Source organism: Physeter macrocephalus, chromosome 7 (genome assembly GCF_002837175.3).
Source record: "Physeter macrocephalus isolate SW-GA chromosome 7, ASM283717v5, whole genome shotgun sequence".
NCBI classification, from domain to species: domain Eukaryota; kingdom Metazoa; phylum Chordata; class Mammalia; order Artiodactyla; family Physeteridae; genus Physeter; species Physeter macrocephalus.
In genome coordinates this window covers 2,471,138-2,491,805 of record NC_041220.1, presented here as the reverse complement: position 1 = coordinate 2,491,805, position 20,668 = coordinate 2,471,138, and the positions used below count along the sequence as shown (strand labels likewise).

At 38.9% G+C, this 20,668-nt stretch overlaps 1 protein-coding gene across 2 annotated transcripts in view; it reads left to right on the top strand.

The window, feature by feature from the left end:
• GASK1B (golgi associated kinase 1B) overlaps window positions 1-20,668 on the top strand; it is a 60,282-nt gene that overhangs the window by 15,939 nt on the left and 23,675 nt on the right. For both annotated transcript variants that reach the window (XM_007101320.3, XM_007101322.3), the window contains one exon: window positions 7,971-8,185. In XM_007101320.3, coding sequence (XP_007101382.1) covers window positions 7,971-8,185 — 215 coding nt within the window. The remainder of the gene's footprint in view (window positions 1-7,970; window positions 8,186-20,668) is intronic.

Below are 20,668 nucleotides of genomic sequence, written 5' to 3'. Positions count from 1 at the left end.
TATGTCCATGCCACTCTCTCACTTCGTCCCAGCTTACCCTTCCCCCTACCTGTGTCCTCAAGTCCATTCTCTACGTCTGCATCTTTATTCTTGTCTTGCCCCTAGGTTCATTAGAACCATTTTTTTGTTTGTTTTTTAGATTTCATATATACGTGTTAGCATACGGTATTTGTTTTTCTCTTTCTGACTTACTTCACTCTGCATGACAGACCCTAGGTCCATACACCTCACTACAAATAACTCAATTTCGTTTCTTTTTATGGCTGAGTAATATTCCATTGTATATATGTGCCACATCTTCTTTATCCATTCATTTGTCGATGGACACTTAGGTTGCTTCCGTGTCCTGGCTATCGTAAATAGAGCTGCAGTGAACATTGTGGTACATGACTCGTTTTGAATTATGGTTTTCTCAGGGTATAAGCCCAGTAGCGGGATTGCTGGGTCGTATGATTTTAAAGTAGAACCGATGGTTTGGATTTTTTCAGTCGTCTGTGACAGAGGAAGTCACAGGGGCTTCATGCTTAGCTAACACTTGAGGAAACATGGAGATTATTTTAACTCAGTCCAACCTCAAGAAAACCAGTTAGTGCAACAGTTAGGAAAGGAACCAAATACATTTATATTTTTGTTGGAAGAACGGTATTCTAAATCACGCAGAAATTGGATTCCTAAGACAAGCCCTTGTATTGCGGATTTGGTTGGCCGCATGGAATCTACACGTGTAAAATCTGTGGACTTCTGCTTCTCTGCCACCTTCCCCTTTTAAAGCCTAATATAGGTTGATTCTTTCTAATATCTGACGGTGCTGTATTTTCAGTGTCTCTGGATCTCACACTTTTCACGCCTTGGGGCACCCGTGGCCTCAGTCAGGGTGGCTGGAGGACTGGGCTTGAGTCCTGTGGAGACCAGAGATGCAGTCAAGAGTGGAATCAACACTCGTGACTTCTTTTTCCACCCCACGCACTCGGCTCCTCTTCAGACATGGCTCTTCTCCTTGTTAATGGCCAGAGCTGCTCATTTCGCTCTGCTGGGGCCCGGCAGTTCTTCTTTGCTTGGCTTGGCACTGAGAGCTCAGCCTTTATTTTAGTCCTTCCTTCACTTGGTCCCTTTAAAACACTCTTCAACTGGCAGACACGCAACCTGATCGTCATTACACGCATGCTTGTCTGTTTCCACTAAACTCCCAGCTGTGGCCCAGGCCTTGCCTGGGCCTGGGATCTTGCAGGGCCTCTGTTTCTGGTAGGCCTCACTCTGGATTCTTTCTATCCCAAACACAGGAACCAACTGCGTCCAGATATTGGGGGACAATGGTAAATATGTGCTTTGGGAATAAGTGAATTAACAATGTTTAACAGCCTGAGCGTCTTATCCTCCACACTTCCTCCCCGGCAAGACTGTCACAGAATCCTGTTTCACCCTCCCTCACATTGACTGACTTGTCCACCTTCGCCATCCCTAAGCCAAGAGATCTTACCTGCTTTTTTCACTTTTAATCACCAGAACCCTACTGTGAGAGGCACAGTAGAAAAACAGAGCAGATAGTACTTAAGGAATCATTAACAACCAGACACCTGCTACCTTCTCAGTGGAGGTATGTCCACATCAACACTTGCTTTTAGATTAGAGATCTGCAACATTCACGCTTTCCTTCAATGCTTTGGACAGTTGCAATGGAACATGACAGAATTTGTTTCGCATAACAAAGATGAGCCTCAAGTTTTGGCTGGTCTTTGTTTTCTTTAGAGGGTTTTGGAGTTATTTTTAATGAAGGGCTCTGAGCTGAACTGTCACTTTCCTTTTTGTCTTGTTCACAAGAAGCTTGGAACTTGGCCCAAGTGATAAAATAGGCTTGTGATTTCAGAGCTCAGGATGTTTTTACTTGATTTTGCCCAGTGATAGATGCAGACATTCACTGATAACTCCCCCTGTGGTTCCGCAGAACTGGTCACTGGTTCAAGGTGAAGGGCACCTGATAAACCAGGGCAGAGGAGGTTGTGTATAGCATTCATTCTTAGTGGATTTTCACGTTCATCTTCTCACAAGAATGTCTTCTTTGTGCTTTTGAATAAAGAACGACTTGGGAGAACATCAAAATTCAGGGGAGATATTCAGATTTTGGAAAAAATAAGTTTTACTGGCAAGTCTCAGTTTTTTAAAAGACAGCTATACAACCGTTAATTCACATGAACACCCCCACTTCTTTTAAAACCCCACTTCCTCCCCATTCTGACAGTTAGAATTTTCTCTCTTCACCGTTAAGATTTCTCTAGAGAGCCCAGTACTGCATCTTTCTGACAACCCCAAATGCGAAGAGATGAATGCTTCTCATCTCTGAAACACTTCAGGTAAGTCGCTTTAACCTGTTTCCTGCTCAAAGGGTATTTTTCTGTCATCCCTTCGGATCTCTCAAGGTTCACTGAATTCTGTTATCGGCCGCATTTTATACAAAGTGGAATGCGCCGCACAGCAGTTGCTCACAGCTCTGAGATCAGGAACCAGCCTGGGCAACGTGCACAAATACTCTGCAAGACCTGCTGGCTGGAAGGGAGGGCATCCAGCCTGGCTCAGCCTCAGAAGTGCCTCTTACCCTGCTTTCCGGAAGCCCCTTTCCCTGCGGTGACTGGTGCCAGGCATGGCAGGACAGAATGTGTTTCTGTGGCAGTCAGAATATTTGGCTGAGGGGAGATGCATGTGGAGGAAAACAGAGGATGTTAACTGAAAACCAATTATTCCTATCCGTTGGAAGCTCCATGTGGCAGTTTGAGAACCACTTAATAGAAAATGTATCGTTCAAAAAAATTTTAAGATTCAAGGGAGAGAAATGGTAAATGAAACACAATAAACCCATACACTAGATTAGGGAGTGATTCGCTGCAGTCCGTGGGTGAGAGATAGCCCACAGCCAGTTCTGTGTGGTCCCTGAGATACCAATGGTCTCCACAATTTTAAATGGTTGAAAAAAAATCCAAATAACAATACTACTACTATGACACTTGAAAATTACAAACAATGTAAATTTCAGGGTATGTAATACAGTTTTATTGGAACATAGTCACCACCATTTGTTTATATACTGTGTTGACTGCTTTCGTATCGCAGTGGGGTTGAGTACTTGCTAGTTGACATTGTATGGCCCTCAAAGCCTGAAATACTCACCGTCTGCCCTTGACCAAGTTTGCTGACCGCTGGGCTACATTATTGTATCACAGTTAAAGTGACACTGTTTAAGAATATTTAAGTGTAAGAGAAATGTTTTCAGTGTAACATTTAGTGAAACAATTATGATAAACTATATACATAAGGTGATTCCAAATAGTTTATTTCCCTTGTGTAATTTTTGCCTCTTTTCCCTGCTGGAAATGTAAACTCTATGAAAGCAAAAAATCCCACAAAACAACAAACAACTGAAAACCTGGCATGTATGTCTGTATGCTTTAGGCCTAGAATAGTGTTTGAGACATAGTAGCTGTTCAATAAACAAATAAGGGCTAGAAGGCTGATGAATTATGTGATCGTATAATGCATGCATATAAAAATAGTCATAGTAAAACCTCTCCAGGATATGCATATATGTTAGGCACCAGGCTGAGAACTTTAAATGCATGATCCTGTTTAACAGAGTTTGTTTTGGAAGGTACAGTATTGCCCACACTTTACAGAGGATGAAAGTGAGGTTTGAAAAGGTTATATAACTTGTCCAATGTTACAAAGCTAAGAAGTAGTAGGATCAGAATTCAAAAGGTCTGTTGGGTTCTAGAGTCTGAACTCTAACCATAAGCTCTACTCCTTAAATTTCTAAAAACAATTTACTGTTTCAGGTGTGAAAGAAAGGGATGGGAAAATACCAGATGTAAATATACAAATAACAGAACCAGTTACTAGGGTAGGAGATTGTAGATGATTGCTTTTTTCTAGGCTAGACATTTTTTTTATGTTTGTTTATTTGTTTTTTGTATTGAAGTAGAGTGGATTACAATATTTTATTAGTTTCAGGTACAGCATAGTGATTCAATATTTCTGTAGTTTTATATTCCATTTAAAGTTATTAAAAATCACAGATATATTTTCCTGTACTGTATATCTTTGTTGTTTATTTGTTTTATACATAGTAGTTTGTGACTCTTAATCCTATAGCCTGTATCTCACCCCTCCCCACTTCCCTCTCTGCACTGGTAGCCACTAGTTTTTCTGTGAATCTGTTTCTGTTTTGTTATATGCATTGGTTTGTTCTATGTTTTTAGGTTCCACATATAAGTGACATAACATAGAATATTTGTCTTTCTCTGTCTGCCTTATTTCACTAAGCATCATACTCTCTAGGTCCATCCATGTTGTTGCAAATGGCAACATATCCTTCTTTTTTATGGCTGAGTAATATTCCATTGTGTACATATACCACATCTTCTTTATCCATTCATCTGTTGATTAACAAATAGGTTGCTTCCATATCTTGGCTATTGTAAATAGTGCTGCAGTGAACATTGGGGTGCATGTATCTTTTAGAATTAGTGTTTTTGTTTTCTTTGGAATATACCCAGGAGTGGAGTTGCTGGGTCATATAGTAGCTCTGTTTTTAGCTTTTTAAGGAAACTCCATACTGTTCTCCATAGTGGCTGCACCGATTTACAGTCCCACCAACTGTGGAGGAGGGTTCCCTTTTCTCTACATCCTCACCAACAATTGTTATTTGTAGTCTTTCTGATGTTGGCCATTCTGACAAGTATGAGTTGATATCTCACTGTGGTTTGATTTGCATTTCTCTGAAAATTAGCAAGGTTGAGCATCATTTCATGACCTGTTGGCTGTGTGTAAGTCTTCTTCGGAAAAATGTCTATTCAGGTCTTCTGCCCGTTTTTTAAGGGATCTTTGTTTTTTTTGATATTGAGTTGTATGAGCTATTTATATGTGTTGGATATTTACCCCTTGTCAAACATATAATTGGCAAGTATTTTCTCCCATGTAGTAGGTTGTCTTTCCATTTAGTTTATGGTTTCCTTTGCTGTGTAAAAGCTTTTAAGTTTAATTAGGTCCCATTTGTTTATTTTTGCTTTTATTTCTTTTGCCTTAGAAGACAGATTTTAAAAATATTGCTACAATTTATGTCAAAGAGTGTTCTGCATGTGTTCTCTTCTAGGAGTTTTATGGTTTCAGGTCTTACATTTAGGTCTTTAATGCATTTTGAGTTTATTTTTGTACATGATGTAAGGAAATGTCTAATCTCATTCTTTTACATGTAGCTGTCTAGTTTTCCCAGCGCCAGTTATTGAAGAGACTGTCTTTTCTCCATTGTATTTTCTTGCCTCCTTTGCTGTAGATTAATTGACCAAAGGTGTGTGGGTTTATTTCTGGGCTCTCTGTTCTGTTCCATTGATATATGTGTCTGTTTTTGTGCCAGTACCATGCTGTTTTGATCACTGTAGCTTTGCAGTATTGTCTGAAGTCAGGGGGCGTGATTCCTTCAGTTCCCTCCTTTTTTTTCTCAGGATTGCTGTGGCAATTTGGGGTCTTTTGTAGTTTCATATAAATTTTAGGATTATTTGTTCTAGTTCAGTGAAAAGTGTCATGGGTATTTTGATAGAGATTGCTTTAAATCTGTAGATGACTTTGGGTAGTATGGCCATTTTACCAATATTAATTCTTCCAATCCAAGAGCATGGGTTATCTTTCCATTTCTTTGTATAATTTCCAAATTCCTTCATCAGTGTTTTATAGTTTTCAGCAAATAGGTCTTTTACCTCCTTTGTTAAGTTTATTCCTAGATATTTTATTCTTTTTTATATGATTGTAAATGTGATTGTTTCCTTAATTTCTCTTTCTGAGAGTTCATTTTCAGTGTATAGAAAAGCAGCAGATATCTGTATATTAATCTTATATCCTGCAAATTTACTGAATTCGTTTATTAGTTCCAATAGTTTTTTTGGTGGAGACTTTAGTGTTTCCTATATATAGTATCATGTCATCTTTTAGCTATACATTTTAATGTTGTTCCACATTTCCTAAAATGAGTAGATTTACTCTTAATTACTTTTAAAATATGAAACAAATGTTTCTAAAGGGAAGGAAAAACAGCACAGAAGTTAACTGTTTCAATTGTTTATGTGCATAATTTCCTCATTTCTCTGAGGGCCTTGTGTACTGAGGAAACTGGCTCTTTGTCTGTCTTGTGTATTGATTCCTGTCTTGAATTTCAGTGTTTTTCAACTCCCTTTGAATACTTCCCAGCCCTGAGAATGCAAAGTGCTAGGTGTGTATCAGTTTGTTCCAAAGACACTGAGTGATAGAGCCTCTTGGTGTTGATATTTAGAAGTCTGAAGTGCCCATATCTTTGAAAGCTGTGTTGTGTCTCTTACATGTATTTGGTTACACTGGTTTATGTGTGTCTCTCACTATATGATGGCCTGTTTTTACCTAGAATTTATTATTATTATTTTTTAAATTGGCATACTATTTGGAGCATATACATTTAACATTATATTTATCTAATACCTAAGAAGATAATTGGGTCCCAGCAGCCCCAAATCATTTAGTACAGTAAAAGGAAATAAAAAGGAGAGAGATAACAAGTTCTTTATATATGGTTCATGTTTCTTTGTCTATTTTTCTTTTAATTGTACATCAGTGACTGTGGCCTATTTTCCACAATCTAAAGGACTTGCTACTGGCCCTGGCCTAAATTGCAAGGCTAAAAGGAGAAAGATTTTTCTTTTGAACAAAACTGGAATGTAGGTGATTAGAATGAGTAAGTGAATGTTATTAATATTATCAAGGTCATTGTAACACCACATTCAGGAGTGGTTAGAGGAGGAGTGACTGTCCTTGCATTAAAGACCAGAGATTAGAGCTCTACAGGAAGGCAAATAAGCAAGGTGGGAAAATAAAAGTCTTTAACAAAAAACAGTTATAGATTGAGAACCTCTCAGGTCATTTGAAAGAGCTTTAAAAATCCCTTGATGTGTCTTGACATTCCAGCCATAGTTTCAGAGGATTCGAATGCCCAGACCTGTTAAAAATGAGTTAAATGGGATTTTTCAGACCTTTGTGACTTAGTGGTTTTTTTTTTTTTTTCCCCAAGAGATCATTCTGATTTTTAAGTTACAAGCAAACTGCTCTTCATCATCTTTCATGGACTTTATTTGACAGACATGGGAGCTTGAGAGGGATGCTTTGGCTTTAAGCTTACAGTGTCATTTAATGTACAGTTCACCAATGAAATTTCTAAACTATCAAGAATGAGACAAAAACATTCGAGTGACAGATTTTTTTGAAAAATATTCTATGCACAGGAAGTTGAAGAAATGACATTTGCTTAAATACACTTTGTGAGGTTTTATGTGAATAAATGACCCATTACCAGGAGTGCTGTTGTTTCTATCAGAAAAAAAACAAAACAAAACAAAAAAACCCCTCTTGCTTCCTTTTTCTTTCTTTGGAGATTATAGTGACTGGTGTGAAACATATAATTTCAGTTTTAAATTTGCAACTTCTAAAAATTCTTTTTCTTCCTGACATCATAATATGGCCTCAGAAAATCAGACAGTTGTTATTACAAATAGAGAGCCACTCCACTCAGACACTGAATAGATGATTATAAATGTCTGGATTCTTTCCTTTTTCATGGTGGCTGCTTTTAGATGTGGAATAAAACCACATTAACCAGAGGACGTTGTTTCTGGTGGTTAGTGGCCTGTTCCTGCCACATCTATAAAGTATCTTGTTTAAAAAAAACTTTTCTTTCCTTGTCTAACAATAACTATCCATCTTATAAGACTCCTATCAGGAAGCATCACTGAGGTATAAAAATAGTAAATATTCAGAAGGGAAAGTGATCATAAATGTCATCTAATCAAACTCTCACATGTGACAGATGAGAGTGTGAAGCTGTGAAAGACTGAATGACATCCAAGAGTAAACACTGAGTCAGTAACATTCTAAAAGTGTGTTTTTTTGTGTGTTTTGGGATTCTGTAGATGGCCGCCCATGTCCTTTCATTCTCTGGGACTCATCTTTATCTCCAACGAGTAACGAGACCCACTCTTCTGTTAAGCTCACCTGGGGAACTTATCAGCAGTTGCTGAAACAGAAGTGCTGGAAGAATGGCCGCGTACCCAAACCTGAATGGGGCTGTACTGAAATACATCACCACGAATGGTCCAAGATGGCTCTCTTTGATTTTTTGTTACAGGTAAGTTCAATCAAGTAAGTGCTTATCTGAGAATGACGCAGAGCTACAGAAGTCTGCCACTAAGGAATTTTCTGTACCTTGGGTTTTTATGAAGCCAGAGTTTAAGTTCTATAAAGCTGTATTTGGCAAGCCTGGTGTTCTATAAGGTTGTATTTGGCAAGCCTGGTACCACATCACGAGATGTTATATCCTTTTGGGGAAATATTCAGAAATGTCCCTTGGCCCTCATATTAATTTCTGAATAAGTAATTCTTCAGTATTTTACTCATGGAATAGTCATACCCATCATAGATATACTTTACTGAGATAACCCATCAACAGCTCTTCGAGGCAGAGAGTCTTACCCCACTTAGGAGGTAAGTAAACCAAAGTTTTTTGAGGTTAAGTAACTCACCCAAGTTCTCACAACTACTAAAATCTGGGGCTTGGAATCCTGGGATCTCTTGACAGTAAAAGTGTCTTTTTTCTATTATTCCACACTGTTTCAATGGTCACTTGGCCCCGTGCCTTACAGCCACCATTTCCCCTGTTTTTTTTCCAGGAATTCTTTGCAAATATGTCATTAAGATTAGACATTGGAGAATAATAAATATCGGCCATCTACATAACTGAGTGACTTGATGTTTTATAGGTTTTTAAATAACTCTTAACCTCCTTGTGATGAAGATCTCATGACTCTCCCTACCCCCTCATTCCAATTAGTAGCTCTTCCACCTTAGAAAAACTGGTTTTCTGTTTTTGTGTTGTTAATTAGTATATTTGTGGAAATGTAGGACTGCCTTCCTACAAAAACGCAGGAAGAAAACCAGTTTAGTGCAGGGTAGGGTTTAGGAACTTCGAGAAGAAGAGATGATCTCTGGTGTCAGTGCCTCAGAGCCACCAGTGAGAACTGAGCCAAGAGCAGGCCACTTGGTTTGGCAAGGAGTCGCCAAATACGAATGAAAAGGGCAGCTGTGAGACTCAGGCGGGGCTCCGTATATGTATAGCCTCATGATTCCATTTAATTAGCACACTGTCCCTCTGAGGTAAGTGCCCTCTCTCCATTGTACAGGTAGGGAAACTAAGGCGTAAACAAGTTCCTGTCGAGTACTGTGAGGAGTCTGAGGTCTTACCCTGCTTGCAAGTTAACAAGTTAGCTGGCCATAGATGCTAGCAGAAGACAAAAGCCTCCCGGGTCAGCGACAAATGACTTCATCACTCACGTTCCTCTGCCCTCCGGTCCCACTGGGGCAATGTGGAGTCGCCCCACTGAACGCTACACCCAGTGGGGTTTTGTACCTTCTGAGGAAACCTCCAGTCTTGTAAGAGGCTGCTGACACAACTGCCCAAGCTTTGCCCCAGAAGGAGACATTATCTTTATTATCTTGGTCAGGGAACAAATCTGTCTTCCACCCCAGAGGGAGACGCTCTTTGTATCTTCCAAGGCTGTTGGCTATACTGACCTCCTTGAAGAGATAGTGCAGAAGCAAACTTGATATAAGATGTGCAGAAATGCCATGGAGGACTGTTTCTCAAGAGTTACCTCTCTTGTTTGGTGTTACTTAGCTAGTAAGTTCCCAAATAGAGATTTTAGCAAGTTTGGCTATCTGTATTTTTCATATTTTTCACTATTATTGCATAACAACTACCGAGTTATTCTTAGTTTGATGGAAGGTGTTGGTGTGATAACGTGGTAGCAGTACAGTGGCGAAGGGGAGACGATTGCTAGGGTGACGTAGGTAAGGGTATTCACTGTGGGGAGCGGTCAGCGTAGATGTTGCAGGTCCTGAGGGTGACGGCTATGGTAGGGGGTGGCGGATGGAGAGGAGATTCATGAACCTGGTGGTGAAGTCTACGAGAAGGGATAGACCTTGAGGTTTGCAGCTGATGAACAGAAGAGCTAACCTATAACGATTAGATGGCAAACCCTGTTAGAAGTTGTCTCTGGTGACGTTTGTTTTAATTTTGGAAGCTTCAACTAAATCTCAACCTACCATCTGTCTTTATCATTCTCCTTTCTGTTAAGGGAAGCTCCAACTATCATTCAACCAATGAAGATATATTTGTGTGACATCTGCTGTGCATTAAACCGTAGAAAATCACCGCAGGGGCAGCGGAGTAGTATGAGATGGTTATCTCCACTGCTGCACACCAAGTTTGGTTTTTAAAACGTTACTTAGTTAGGAAACTATACTGCATAAAACAAAAAGATAGACCCATGTAAGGATGGCTGGCTGAAAATAATATAAGTTCTTACTGTTACGCAGTCAAAAGAAGAAGAAGCTTTTGCCATAAAGTAGTGAAGGAGGAAGTTTGAGTGGGATCGTAGGCTGGGAATGATAAAGAGGTTGGGGAAACCATGAGAAAGAACATGGGATTGGCAATGTTCCTATGATACTTAGCGCATCCTAAATACAGGCATACCTCAGAGAGATTTTGGGTGTGGTGTCAGACCACTACAACAAAGCCAATATCACAATAAAGTGAATCACACAAATTTTTAGGTCTCCCAGTCCATATAAAAGTTATGTTTTAGTATATTATAGTACATGATCATCTCTTAAAGGTGCAATAGAGGGAGGAGTCTTTCTCATCCCCCATAATTCATGAGGATGAGACCTTTGCAAGACTTTAACCTGGAACTGTCCAAGGTAAGACACCAAGATTGGAGTTCCCAGTTTGGGCTCTGGTTAAAGCACTGAATCTAAGAGTCAGAAGTTAGTCTGACTGTTAAGAGTTCATTTGGTCACTATTTACAAAAGTAGATCAAACTATATATACAAGGGTGGCATCTGTGAGAATGGATTTACATTTTTGACTCATCCAGCATTTATTTGTCCCAAAGTCACAGACAAAGGCTAATTTTCTCTAGATGTTGCAGTGTTTCACAATTCTACCAGTAAAGTGCGAGAGGGTCTGCTTCCCTCTCTCTTACCAACTTTGGGAAGTGGAAAACTAATAAATGTTTTTGCTGATTTTATGGAGGATAATGGCATCTTGTATATATTTCCAGGTCCTTCATCACAAGTGAGGTCGAGGATAACATATTTTCATACATTGATTATTTGTGTTTTGTTCCTGTGAATTGCTTGTTCAAATCATTGATGTTTTTATTGCATTCCATAACTTTTTTCTTATTGATTTATAAAAACATTTTTATGTGATGAAAGTTAGTCATTATCCAACCCTAAATGTCTCAAATAAGTTTTCTTACTTTGTTGTTTTTCTTTTGACTTTTTAAAAAATTTATTTAATTTTGGCCGCATTGGGTCTTCATTGCTGCACACGGGCTTTCTCTCTAGTTGTGGCGAGCAGGGGCTACTCTACGTTGCAGCGCGTGGGATTCTCATTGCAGTGGCTTCTCTTGTTGCAGAGCACGGGCTCTAGGCGCACGGGCTTCAGTAGTTGTGGCATGCGGGCTCAGTAGTTGTGGCTCGTGGGCTCTAGAGCGCAGGCTCAGTAGTTGTGGCACATGGGCTTAGTTGCACCGCGGCATGTGGGGTCTTCCTGGACCAGGGCTCGAACCTGTGTCCCCTGCATTGGCAGGCAGATTCTTAACTACTGCGCCACCAGAGAAGTCCTCCTTTGACTTTTCTAATAGATTGTACTCCAGAGAAATTTTACATTTTTTGTAAGATCTTATTTTATTTATTTATTTTTTGCTTTTTATATTTAGCATCATACAATGTTTATAGAGAGATGTTTATTGAAAATGTTTACTGAGCAAATAAATGAATAAATGAACAAGCTTAGGCCATTTTCCATGAGCACCATAATAAATAGTTATTTTTTATACAATAATGCTTCTCATCAATTACACTGAAATTTTTATTTTAAAGTCAAATATATGCCTTATTTAAATGGTGTTTGGGAATATGTTGGATTATATTGGGTGGATTTTGTGAGCAGTCTTAGAAAAGTTATGCCTGAAGCAAACTGAAATCACTTACTCTGATGCTACAGCAAGGGCAAGGGAATACAGAACACAGTTATTAATTTTCTGTACACAACATTCTTTCTGTTTCACCCAGTTAACAAATCTACATTCCCAAAGGCTATGGCATTTTACTGCGTCTGTTAAATATGATAGAGGCACAAGTAACCTTTTATTCTTGAAGCGTGGGTATCTGAACTGAGTGGATAAAAATTCTCCCCCATTAGGATGACAAAGGGTAGTATTCTAGAGAGCATTTGAGTTTCCAAGATTTGGTCAAATTCCTTTCAAAAGATTAAATAAAATAACAGGAGAAGGTTTAGGAGGTATAAAACGTGCTTTTTGACCTCAGATATAGTCTGTATAACAGTTAGAAACTGAGATTCTGGAACCAGCCTTCTAAGTTTGAATTCCAACTAACAATAACTAATTTTTGAACATTGAGAAGCTGCTTAATCTCTCTTTGCCTGGTTTCCTCATGTGAAAATAGGAATAATAATATTGTTTTCATAGAGGGCTATTGAGAGGATTCAGTACTTTTATACACATAAAGGATTTAGGATAACGCCTGTTACACAGGAGGTGTTCAGTGAGCATTTCATATTAATTAAGAAATTGATCATCCAGAAATAATAGTAGAGATAAATATCAATATAAGAATTAAGTAAAATATTTTATCATTATTTTTACTCATTAAATTGTAAGTTATTCCCAAACCATTTCATTTTTTTCTACTCTCGTGTAATACTTTCATACTTACAATTAGATTTTAGCCTATTAAGTTTTCATCATTTTTGACTCGTCTGTCGTCTTTAATAAGCTGTGAATTTCTCAAGGGCAAGTCCCTGCCTTATTCAACTTTGTAACCTTTCAGTTAGCAGCAGTGTGTCTGAAAATGTCACAGTTACTCAGGGCATTGTTTTTTTTTTTGATCAAAGAAAACTTACCTAGTTATATCAAAATATTAAATCCGAAGTGTCAAATTAACCAAATGCAAAGTGGATGGCTAGTGGGAAGCAGCCGCGTAGCACAGGGAGATCAGCTCTGTGCTTTGTGACCATCTAGAGGGGTGGGATAGGGAGGCTGGGAGGGAGACACAAGAGGGAGGGGATATGGGGATATATGTATACGTACAGCTGGTTCACTTTGTTACAAAGCAGAAACTAATACACCATTGTAAAGCAATTATACTCCAATAAAGATGTGGGAAAAAAAGTGTTAAAAGTGAAAGAAATAAAAGCGTACTTGCAGTAAAGAAGTAAAATTTTGTTAAAGGCAGATAATGAGATGTTTAGAAAATGAAAAATCAAATGAATGGAAAATATTTAATATTTTTACTATTTAATAAAGCCCTCCCTGTATTTATATTTTTTGTTTATTTGATGGGAAATTAAAGGGTATTTCCATAGAGAGGGACCAACAGAGAGGTGACTTGGGAGTTGTTTGTTTCCACCATCAACAAAATAAGTTACACATATTTCTTTCCACTTGGATTTGACAGATGCTCTTTTATTTTTTTAATTTTTTAATTTTTATCTTTTTTAATTTAATTTTTTAAAATTAATTTATTTTATTTATTTATTTTTGCCTGTGTTGGGTCTTCGTTGCTGTGCGCGGGCTTTCTCCGGTTGCGGCGAGCGGGGCCTACTCTTCCTTGCAGTGAGCAGGCCCCTCATTTCAGTGGTTTCTTTTGTTGCTGAGCACGGACTCTAGGCACGTGGGCTTCAATGGTTGAGGCACACGGGCTCAGTAGTTGTGGTGCGCAGGCTCTAGAGCGCAGGCTCAGTAGTTGTGGCGCATGGGCTTAGTTGCTCCATGGCATGTGGGATCTTCCCGGACCAGGGCTCGAACCCGTGTCCCCTGTACTGGCAGGTGGATTCTCAACCACTGCACCACCAGGGAAGTCCCTTCTATAAATTTTTATGTCCATTTTTGTTTGTCCCTTGTTTTTTGCCTATTCAGAAAGAATAAGCTTTACTTTAGGACAAACTTACTTTCTCTTTCCTCAAAAAAAATGTATCTCCATTCTTCATACCTTTTCTTACCAAAAAATATATTCTACTTTTTTTGGTATACACAGTTGTTTCCTTTATTAGTTCTAATAATTATAATTACATGTATTCATTAGAATTCTTTGATCTTAAAAACTTTAATTTCTAGTGATATCTAAGAAGGAAGCAATTGTGAACTGTCAATTTTTTCTATACCAGCATTCTTTATATTGGCAAATTTATGAGTACATTTCATAATTTTTGGAGACATAGGCTTCCTTATAGTACAGTTTCTCAATGTGGCATAAATTATTTTTACTAAGAGACGCAAATATCTTTAGTCTCTATAATAAGAGGTCAAAAGTTGGTAAACTTAGATGTTTTTAGCAACTAAGGTTTCAGTATCTTATCGTATCTGGAAATAATCTGGACTATCAATGACCCCCATCATTTAATTTAACTGCAAAATTCTAAGTGTGGAAGTGACCAAAGAGATTTGGGAAACTATTTAAGTAGATATATCATTTTAAAAATCATCACTAAAAATTTACCTTAAAACTCTCATCTTACTTGTATCTATTGAATTCATTTGTTTTTAACAATTATGCTTATGAACATTTTATAAGATATTAAAGCACTTAGCCATCATCTTATATTAGTTTTCTTGCTGACAGATTTTGTAAGAGATAACATGAGCTTATTTGACTTTTAGTAAATCTAGGTAGGATAGTGTCAGTTACTCTAAAGGTGTGCCTGTATTAATTAAACCAACAAACTTAAGCTTCTTTTTACTTCCTGAAAATTATACTACATAATGTGAACTTCAAAAACATTTGAGTTCATTTCTATTATATTTCTGAAATTTAGAAATGCTTAATTCATAAGTGCTTATTTTTAAGCCAGTTGGAGTTCTTTTACAAATTAATATTGACAGTACCATCCAGAGGTAGAGAAATTCCATAACTGTAATGTCCATAGGTAGACATACATACAAACACAAAGATTTTATAGCTTTCATTAAAAAATTTTAGCCATGAGTCAAGTATAACAATATAAAACTCACAAGTTTATAAATAACAGTTGCAGTTAGTTAAGTATATCCATTCAGATGGCTACAGCTTTTTACTATTTGTGGAGAATATGTTTAAGATTTGTATTGGTCTTTGACATGTAATCTTAATGAGGCTGTGAACTAGATTTTGGGAAAAGAGCTTTTCCAGCAATTTGGGGGTTTTTATGCTTGTTGTTTTTTGGTTTTTGGATTTTTGACAAAATTTTATTTTTTAATAAAAGCAAGTTGTACTTCAGCCTCTTAAACTTGAAGTCTGGAGCAAATTTGTCACCTCATTCCCTACCAGTGTGCTTCCTTGGCTTACCTATTTCTATTTATGACATCCCTATTTTAAAAATCAGCCAGGTTTGAAATTTTTGAGTTATCTTTGAATCTTTCTTTGCATAGTGCCTCATATATGAACAGTACTAACCTTTGACAGATCTTCAAAATGACGCCAATCACTTTTTTCTTTTCATTCCTGTTAATGCTAAGAATGAATCAGACCCGAATCAGACTCATCCATATGGGTCAAGATGCTATAAGAGACTCCTAAGTGATTTCCTTGTCTCTGGCCTTCCCCCACAGCGATTTATTGTTCAAATCACTGCTGAATTTATCTCTTCTATTTCCCTTAATCATATTGCTTCTTGTGAAAAAAATCTCCTAAGACTTCTATTTTTTTAAATTAATTAATTTATTTATTTATTTTTGGCTGCGTTGGGTCTTCGTTGCTGCGCACGGGCTTTCTCTCTAGTTGCGGCAAGTGGGGGCTACTCTTCGCTGCGGTGCGCGGTCTTCTCATTGCTGTGGCTTCTCTTGTTGCAGAGCACGGGCTCTAGGTGCGCGGGCTTCAGTAGTTGTGGCACTCAGCCTCCGTAGTTGTGGCTTGCGGGCTCTAGAGTGCAGGCTCAGTAGTTGTGGCTCACGGGTTTAGTTGCTCTGTGGCATGTGGGATCTCCCTGGAGCAGGGCTCGAACCCGTGTCCCCTGCATTGGCAGGTGGATTCTTAACCACTGCACCCCCAGGGAAGCCCTAGACTTCTATTTGACTGGAAAGTATTAAATTTTAAATGCTCTAATGCATTGAAAAATTTATTATGGAGAAATTAAACATACACGAAAGTAGATAGAATATTATAATGAACCTTCATGTACCAGTTATCCAAATAGAACAATCAATCAACTCAAGGCCAGTCTTGTTTCATCTCTATCTCTATATAATTCCCATGCCTACATTTCTTTGAGGCAATTCCCAGACATCCTATTTCATCTGTAAATATTTCAGTATGTATAATTAGAAGATAAAACGCACAGGCACATTACCATGATCACACCCATAAGAAATATTAGCAATAATTTCAGTCAAATATCCAGTCAGTGGTCAAATTTTTAATTGTCTCCTAAATGTCTGCCTATCTATCTATCATCTATCTATCATCTATATCTCTACCTATCACCTATCTTTCTTTCTATCTAGTATCCATCAATCTTTGTATCTGTATATCTATGTATTATCTATCTATCTGTCTATCTATCTGTCATCTATATATCATCTATTTATCCATCTATCCATTTATTGCACAGTTGATTTCATCAGGATTCAAATGAAGCCTACACTTTGTGAACAGTTGGTATGTCTTTTAATGAATAAACTCCACTTCATCTCTTCTTTTCTTCCTTATCAATCTATTTATTGAAGAAACCAGACTGCTTGTTTTTAGATTTCTAGACTCTGCAATTGGCTGGTTGCACTTCTATGGTGACTTTATTTGTCCTTCTTTCATCTATTTCCATATACGTTGGTGTCCAGCTTAGAGACTTGATCAGCCTTGGATTTAATTGATTTTATCAAGACTTCTTCATAGGTAGTGGTGTATTGCACTGGGAGAGGCTGATGGATGTCTAGTTAGTCCTTCTTTTCATGATAGTACAACTGTGTATGCTCAGTATTGATCCATGCATTCATTAGGCATTGAAAATGGGGATATTCTAATTCTACCATTCCTTCTTCATTGATTAGTTGGGATACTTCTTTAGGGAGTAATTTCCCTTCATCTCTTGTCTGGTTCTCTAGTGGTACAGGTCATGTAGCATCTCTTTATCCAGTGGTCAGTTTATATAGAAAAAAATTCGCATTACTTTTAAGAAACACCATGACCTGAGCTTCTACCTTCCTTTTTATTCTCATCTGTCATGATTCTCTTGTATAGTATTTATGTACTGTAGGCTGAGAACTGTGCAGTTAACAGCACAATAAGGAGGTATGTGCTTGTTAACTGCAGTGTATGTGAGTGTGTGAATTTTGTACTTTGGTTTATTCCAAACTGTCAGTGATTGAACATACCCCACACCTTTTCACTCTCTACTCGCCACCAAAACACTGCTCCCATTCTTCCCTGATGGACAGGCTGCCCACCCCTCCAAGTCCAACTACATTCCATCTCTGCAGAGCCTCGGGGACTAACTTAACCTGAGTAAGCTCCCTTTCTCCACTGAACATGTAACACAATTTTAAAAAAATTCTACAACTTTTTGGAGGATTCAAGATGGCAGAGGAGTAGGAGGACGTGGAGTTCATCTCTCCCCATGGATGCATCAGGAATACACCTATAGATGCAACAATTCCCACAGAACACTGGTTGAAAGCTAGCAGAAGACCTTGCACACCAGAAAGGACTCTAAAGATCCCTTCATAACTGGGTAGGACAGAAAAAAGAAGGGAGAAGGAGGAGGAGAGGAAGCAGGATGGGACCTGCACCCCAGGGTGGGGGAGCTGAAGCAGAGGAGAGATTCCTGAATTCAGGGAAACCCCCTCTCCAGCGGGGAAATCGATTGGGACAGGAGGGAGGCATTTGAGGCTGTCGGAAGAGGGTGAAGCGGCCGATCTGTGGCAGACGGGACAGAGTGAGAACTACACAGACGGTCCGTACCGCGGCCCTATGTGCCCCGGACTGGGATGTGTGTTCACAGGTGTGCAAGCAGGCTGGGAGCTGTAGTGTGGGGACTGGAGAACAGGTCCAGAGCGAGAACTGCTGTTGGCTGTGGGGAGACGGACTGAGGGGACAGGAAGGAGGAAATCCACAGCAGGGAATACCTACAGAGGAAGACTAGACTGCCATGGATGCAGGCGCTATGGCTGAGTCACATGCAGGGGGAGGAGCCACTATTGTAGCCTCTGTCTCCCCACATACTGGCAACTGCCAATGATAATAAAAGAAGCCCACTCAGGGCTGGCTCTTGTGTGCTGGCTGCTGAGCAATAAAAAAAGCCCTCTCAGAGCTGGCCCTCATGCTCTGGCTGCAGGGAAATAAAAAAAAAGGTCCTCTCAGGGCTGGCCTTCATGTGCCTGCTGCCAGGCTCCAGAAAAGCTCCTTGCTAGGGCCATATCTCTTACGCCCGTGGCCTTGGGCTTCCCTGCGCATTTGGCACTGCTGGGGCTCCTGCGATCGAAGCAGTCATAGCACCTCTGCGCCTGGTCCTCACTGGGGCAGACCCAAGAGCTCCAAGGTAGCCTCAGTACCAGACTCCTGTGGGCGGACCACACACAGAGGTGGGGATAAAGCCAAAGCTGAACCCCAGGGATGGGGCGACTAAGGAAGAGAATAGAAAATCTTTCCATCAGCTGTACAAGCTGCAGATTAAATCCCTGTGATCAGCTGGGTACACCCTGTGTCTATGGAATATCTGAGGAGACAATGAGTGTTCTGACAAGTGAAAACGGTCTAGCTCTGGCAGCTGTCGACTCTGGGGGTAGCACATGCAGGAGTTGGGCCAGATCAGAGTCTCAGTGGTGCCCACAGAGCCCACAGCAGGTGCAGAAACCAGCCCAGAGGCAGAGGAGGGCCTCCTGGGGAGGCAGAGGGGGGTTTGGCTCATGGCGTGTGCAAGGACACTTACCGCTGAGACCACAGGGAAACGTAATTATTGCTATTACTTTTATTATGTAGTGCTTCATTCTGTTGTTGGTTCTGGCTTTTTCTTTTCTTCATTTTTGCCACTTTGTTTATTGTTGTTGTTTTAGTATTTTTTTATTTAGTCTTTTGGGATCTTTGTGTTCTTTAACATATTTTTAATTTTTTAAATATATTTCTATTTTTACTTTGCTTTTCTATTGTTCTGTGTTCTTTTCCCATATTTTTTCTTCTTCTTTTTCTTTAATATATTTTTTATTTTTTTAATATTTCCATTTCTACTTTACTTTTCTGTTGTCCTGTGTTTTTTCACTTTTATTTTATTTTATTATTATTATTTTTTAAATCATTTTCATTAGTTTGTTCTGTTTCCTTGCCTTATTCTTCAGCTGGCACACTGCTTTGGTTTTGTTTTTAGGTTTTGTGTTTTTGTTAGTTTTGATCGTAATCGTTCGATTTTGTTTTTGCGTTCTATTTGTCTGGTTGTTTTATTTGGTTCTGTTTTTGTTTCTTTTGTGTGTGTGTGTTTCCTTGTTTCTGTTTTTTTTTTTTTAAATTTTGTTTTTACCATTTCTCTGGGGCTTTGTTTGTCTTTTTTTTGTTTAATATATTTTCTATTTTATTTTTTTATATTTCTATTTCTACATTGCTTTTCTTTTGCTCTGTCTTCCTTCCCCTTTCTCTTTTTCTTTTTCTTTTTTTATTATTTTTGTCAGTATGTTTTGTTTCTTTGCTTCATTCTTCAGTTGGCACTCTGCTTTGGTTTTATTTTTTGGTTTTGCATTTTTGTCAGTTTTCTTTTTAATTGATTTCATTCTTGGATTCTTTTGTTTGATTGTTCTCTTGCTTTTGGATTTATTTGTTCTGTTTTTCTTTCTTTTGTGTGTGTCTGTGTTTCTTTGTTTCTGTTTTTTTTTTGTTTGATTTTAGTTTTTACCATTTGTCTGGGGTTTTGTTAGTCTTTTCTTTTTTTTTTTCAATCCCCTTTATTGCTGGGATGAGTGACTTGTGGGGTCTTGGTTCCTTGAACAGAAGTTGGGCCTGAGGCTCTGGAGTGGGAGCACCGAGTCCAGGACGCTGGACCACTAGAGATTTCCCAGCCCCAGGGAAGATTAATTACTCACAGCTCTCACAGAGGCCTCTATCTGAATCCAAGACCTGGCTTCACCCAACTGCCAGCAGTTCCCAGCACTGGATGCCTCACACCAAATAACAAACAACACAGGAACACAAACTCACCCATCAACACACAGACTACCTAAAGTCATAGCAAGCTCACAGACACCCCCAAAACACACCACCTGACATAGCCCTGCTCATCAGAGGGAAAAAGACTCAGCTCCACCCACCAGAATGCAGGCACCAGTTTCTTCCATCAGGAAGCCTACACAAGCCACTGGACTAACCTCACCACTGGGGACAGAGAACAGAAACAAGAGGAACTACGACCCTGCAGCCTGGGGAAAGGAGACCTCAAATACTGTAGATTAGACAGAATGAGAAGACAGAGGAATATCTCACAGACAAAGGAACAAGATAAAAACCTACAAGAACAAATAAAGGAAGAGGAAATAGGCAAACTACCTGAAAAAGAATTCAGAGTAATGATAGTAAA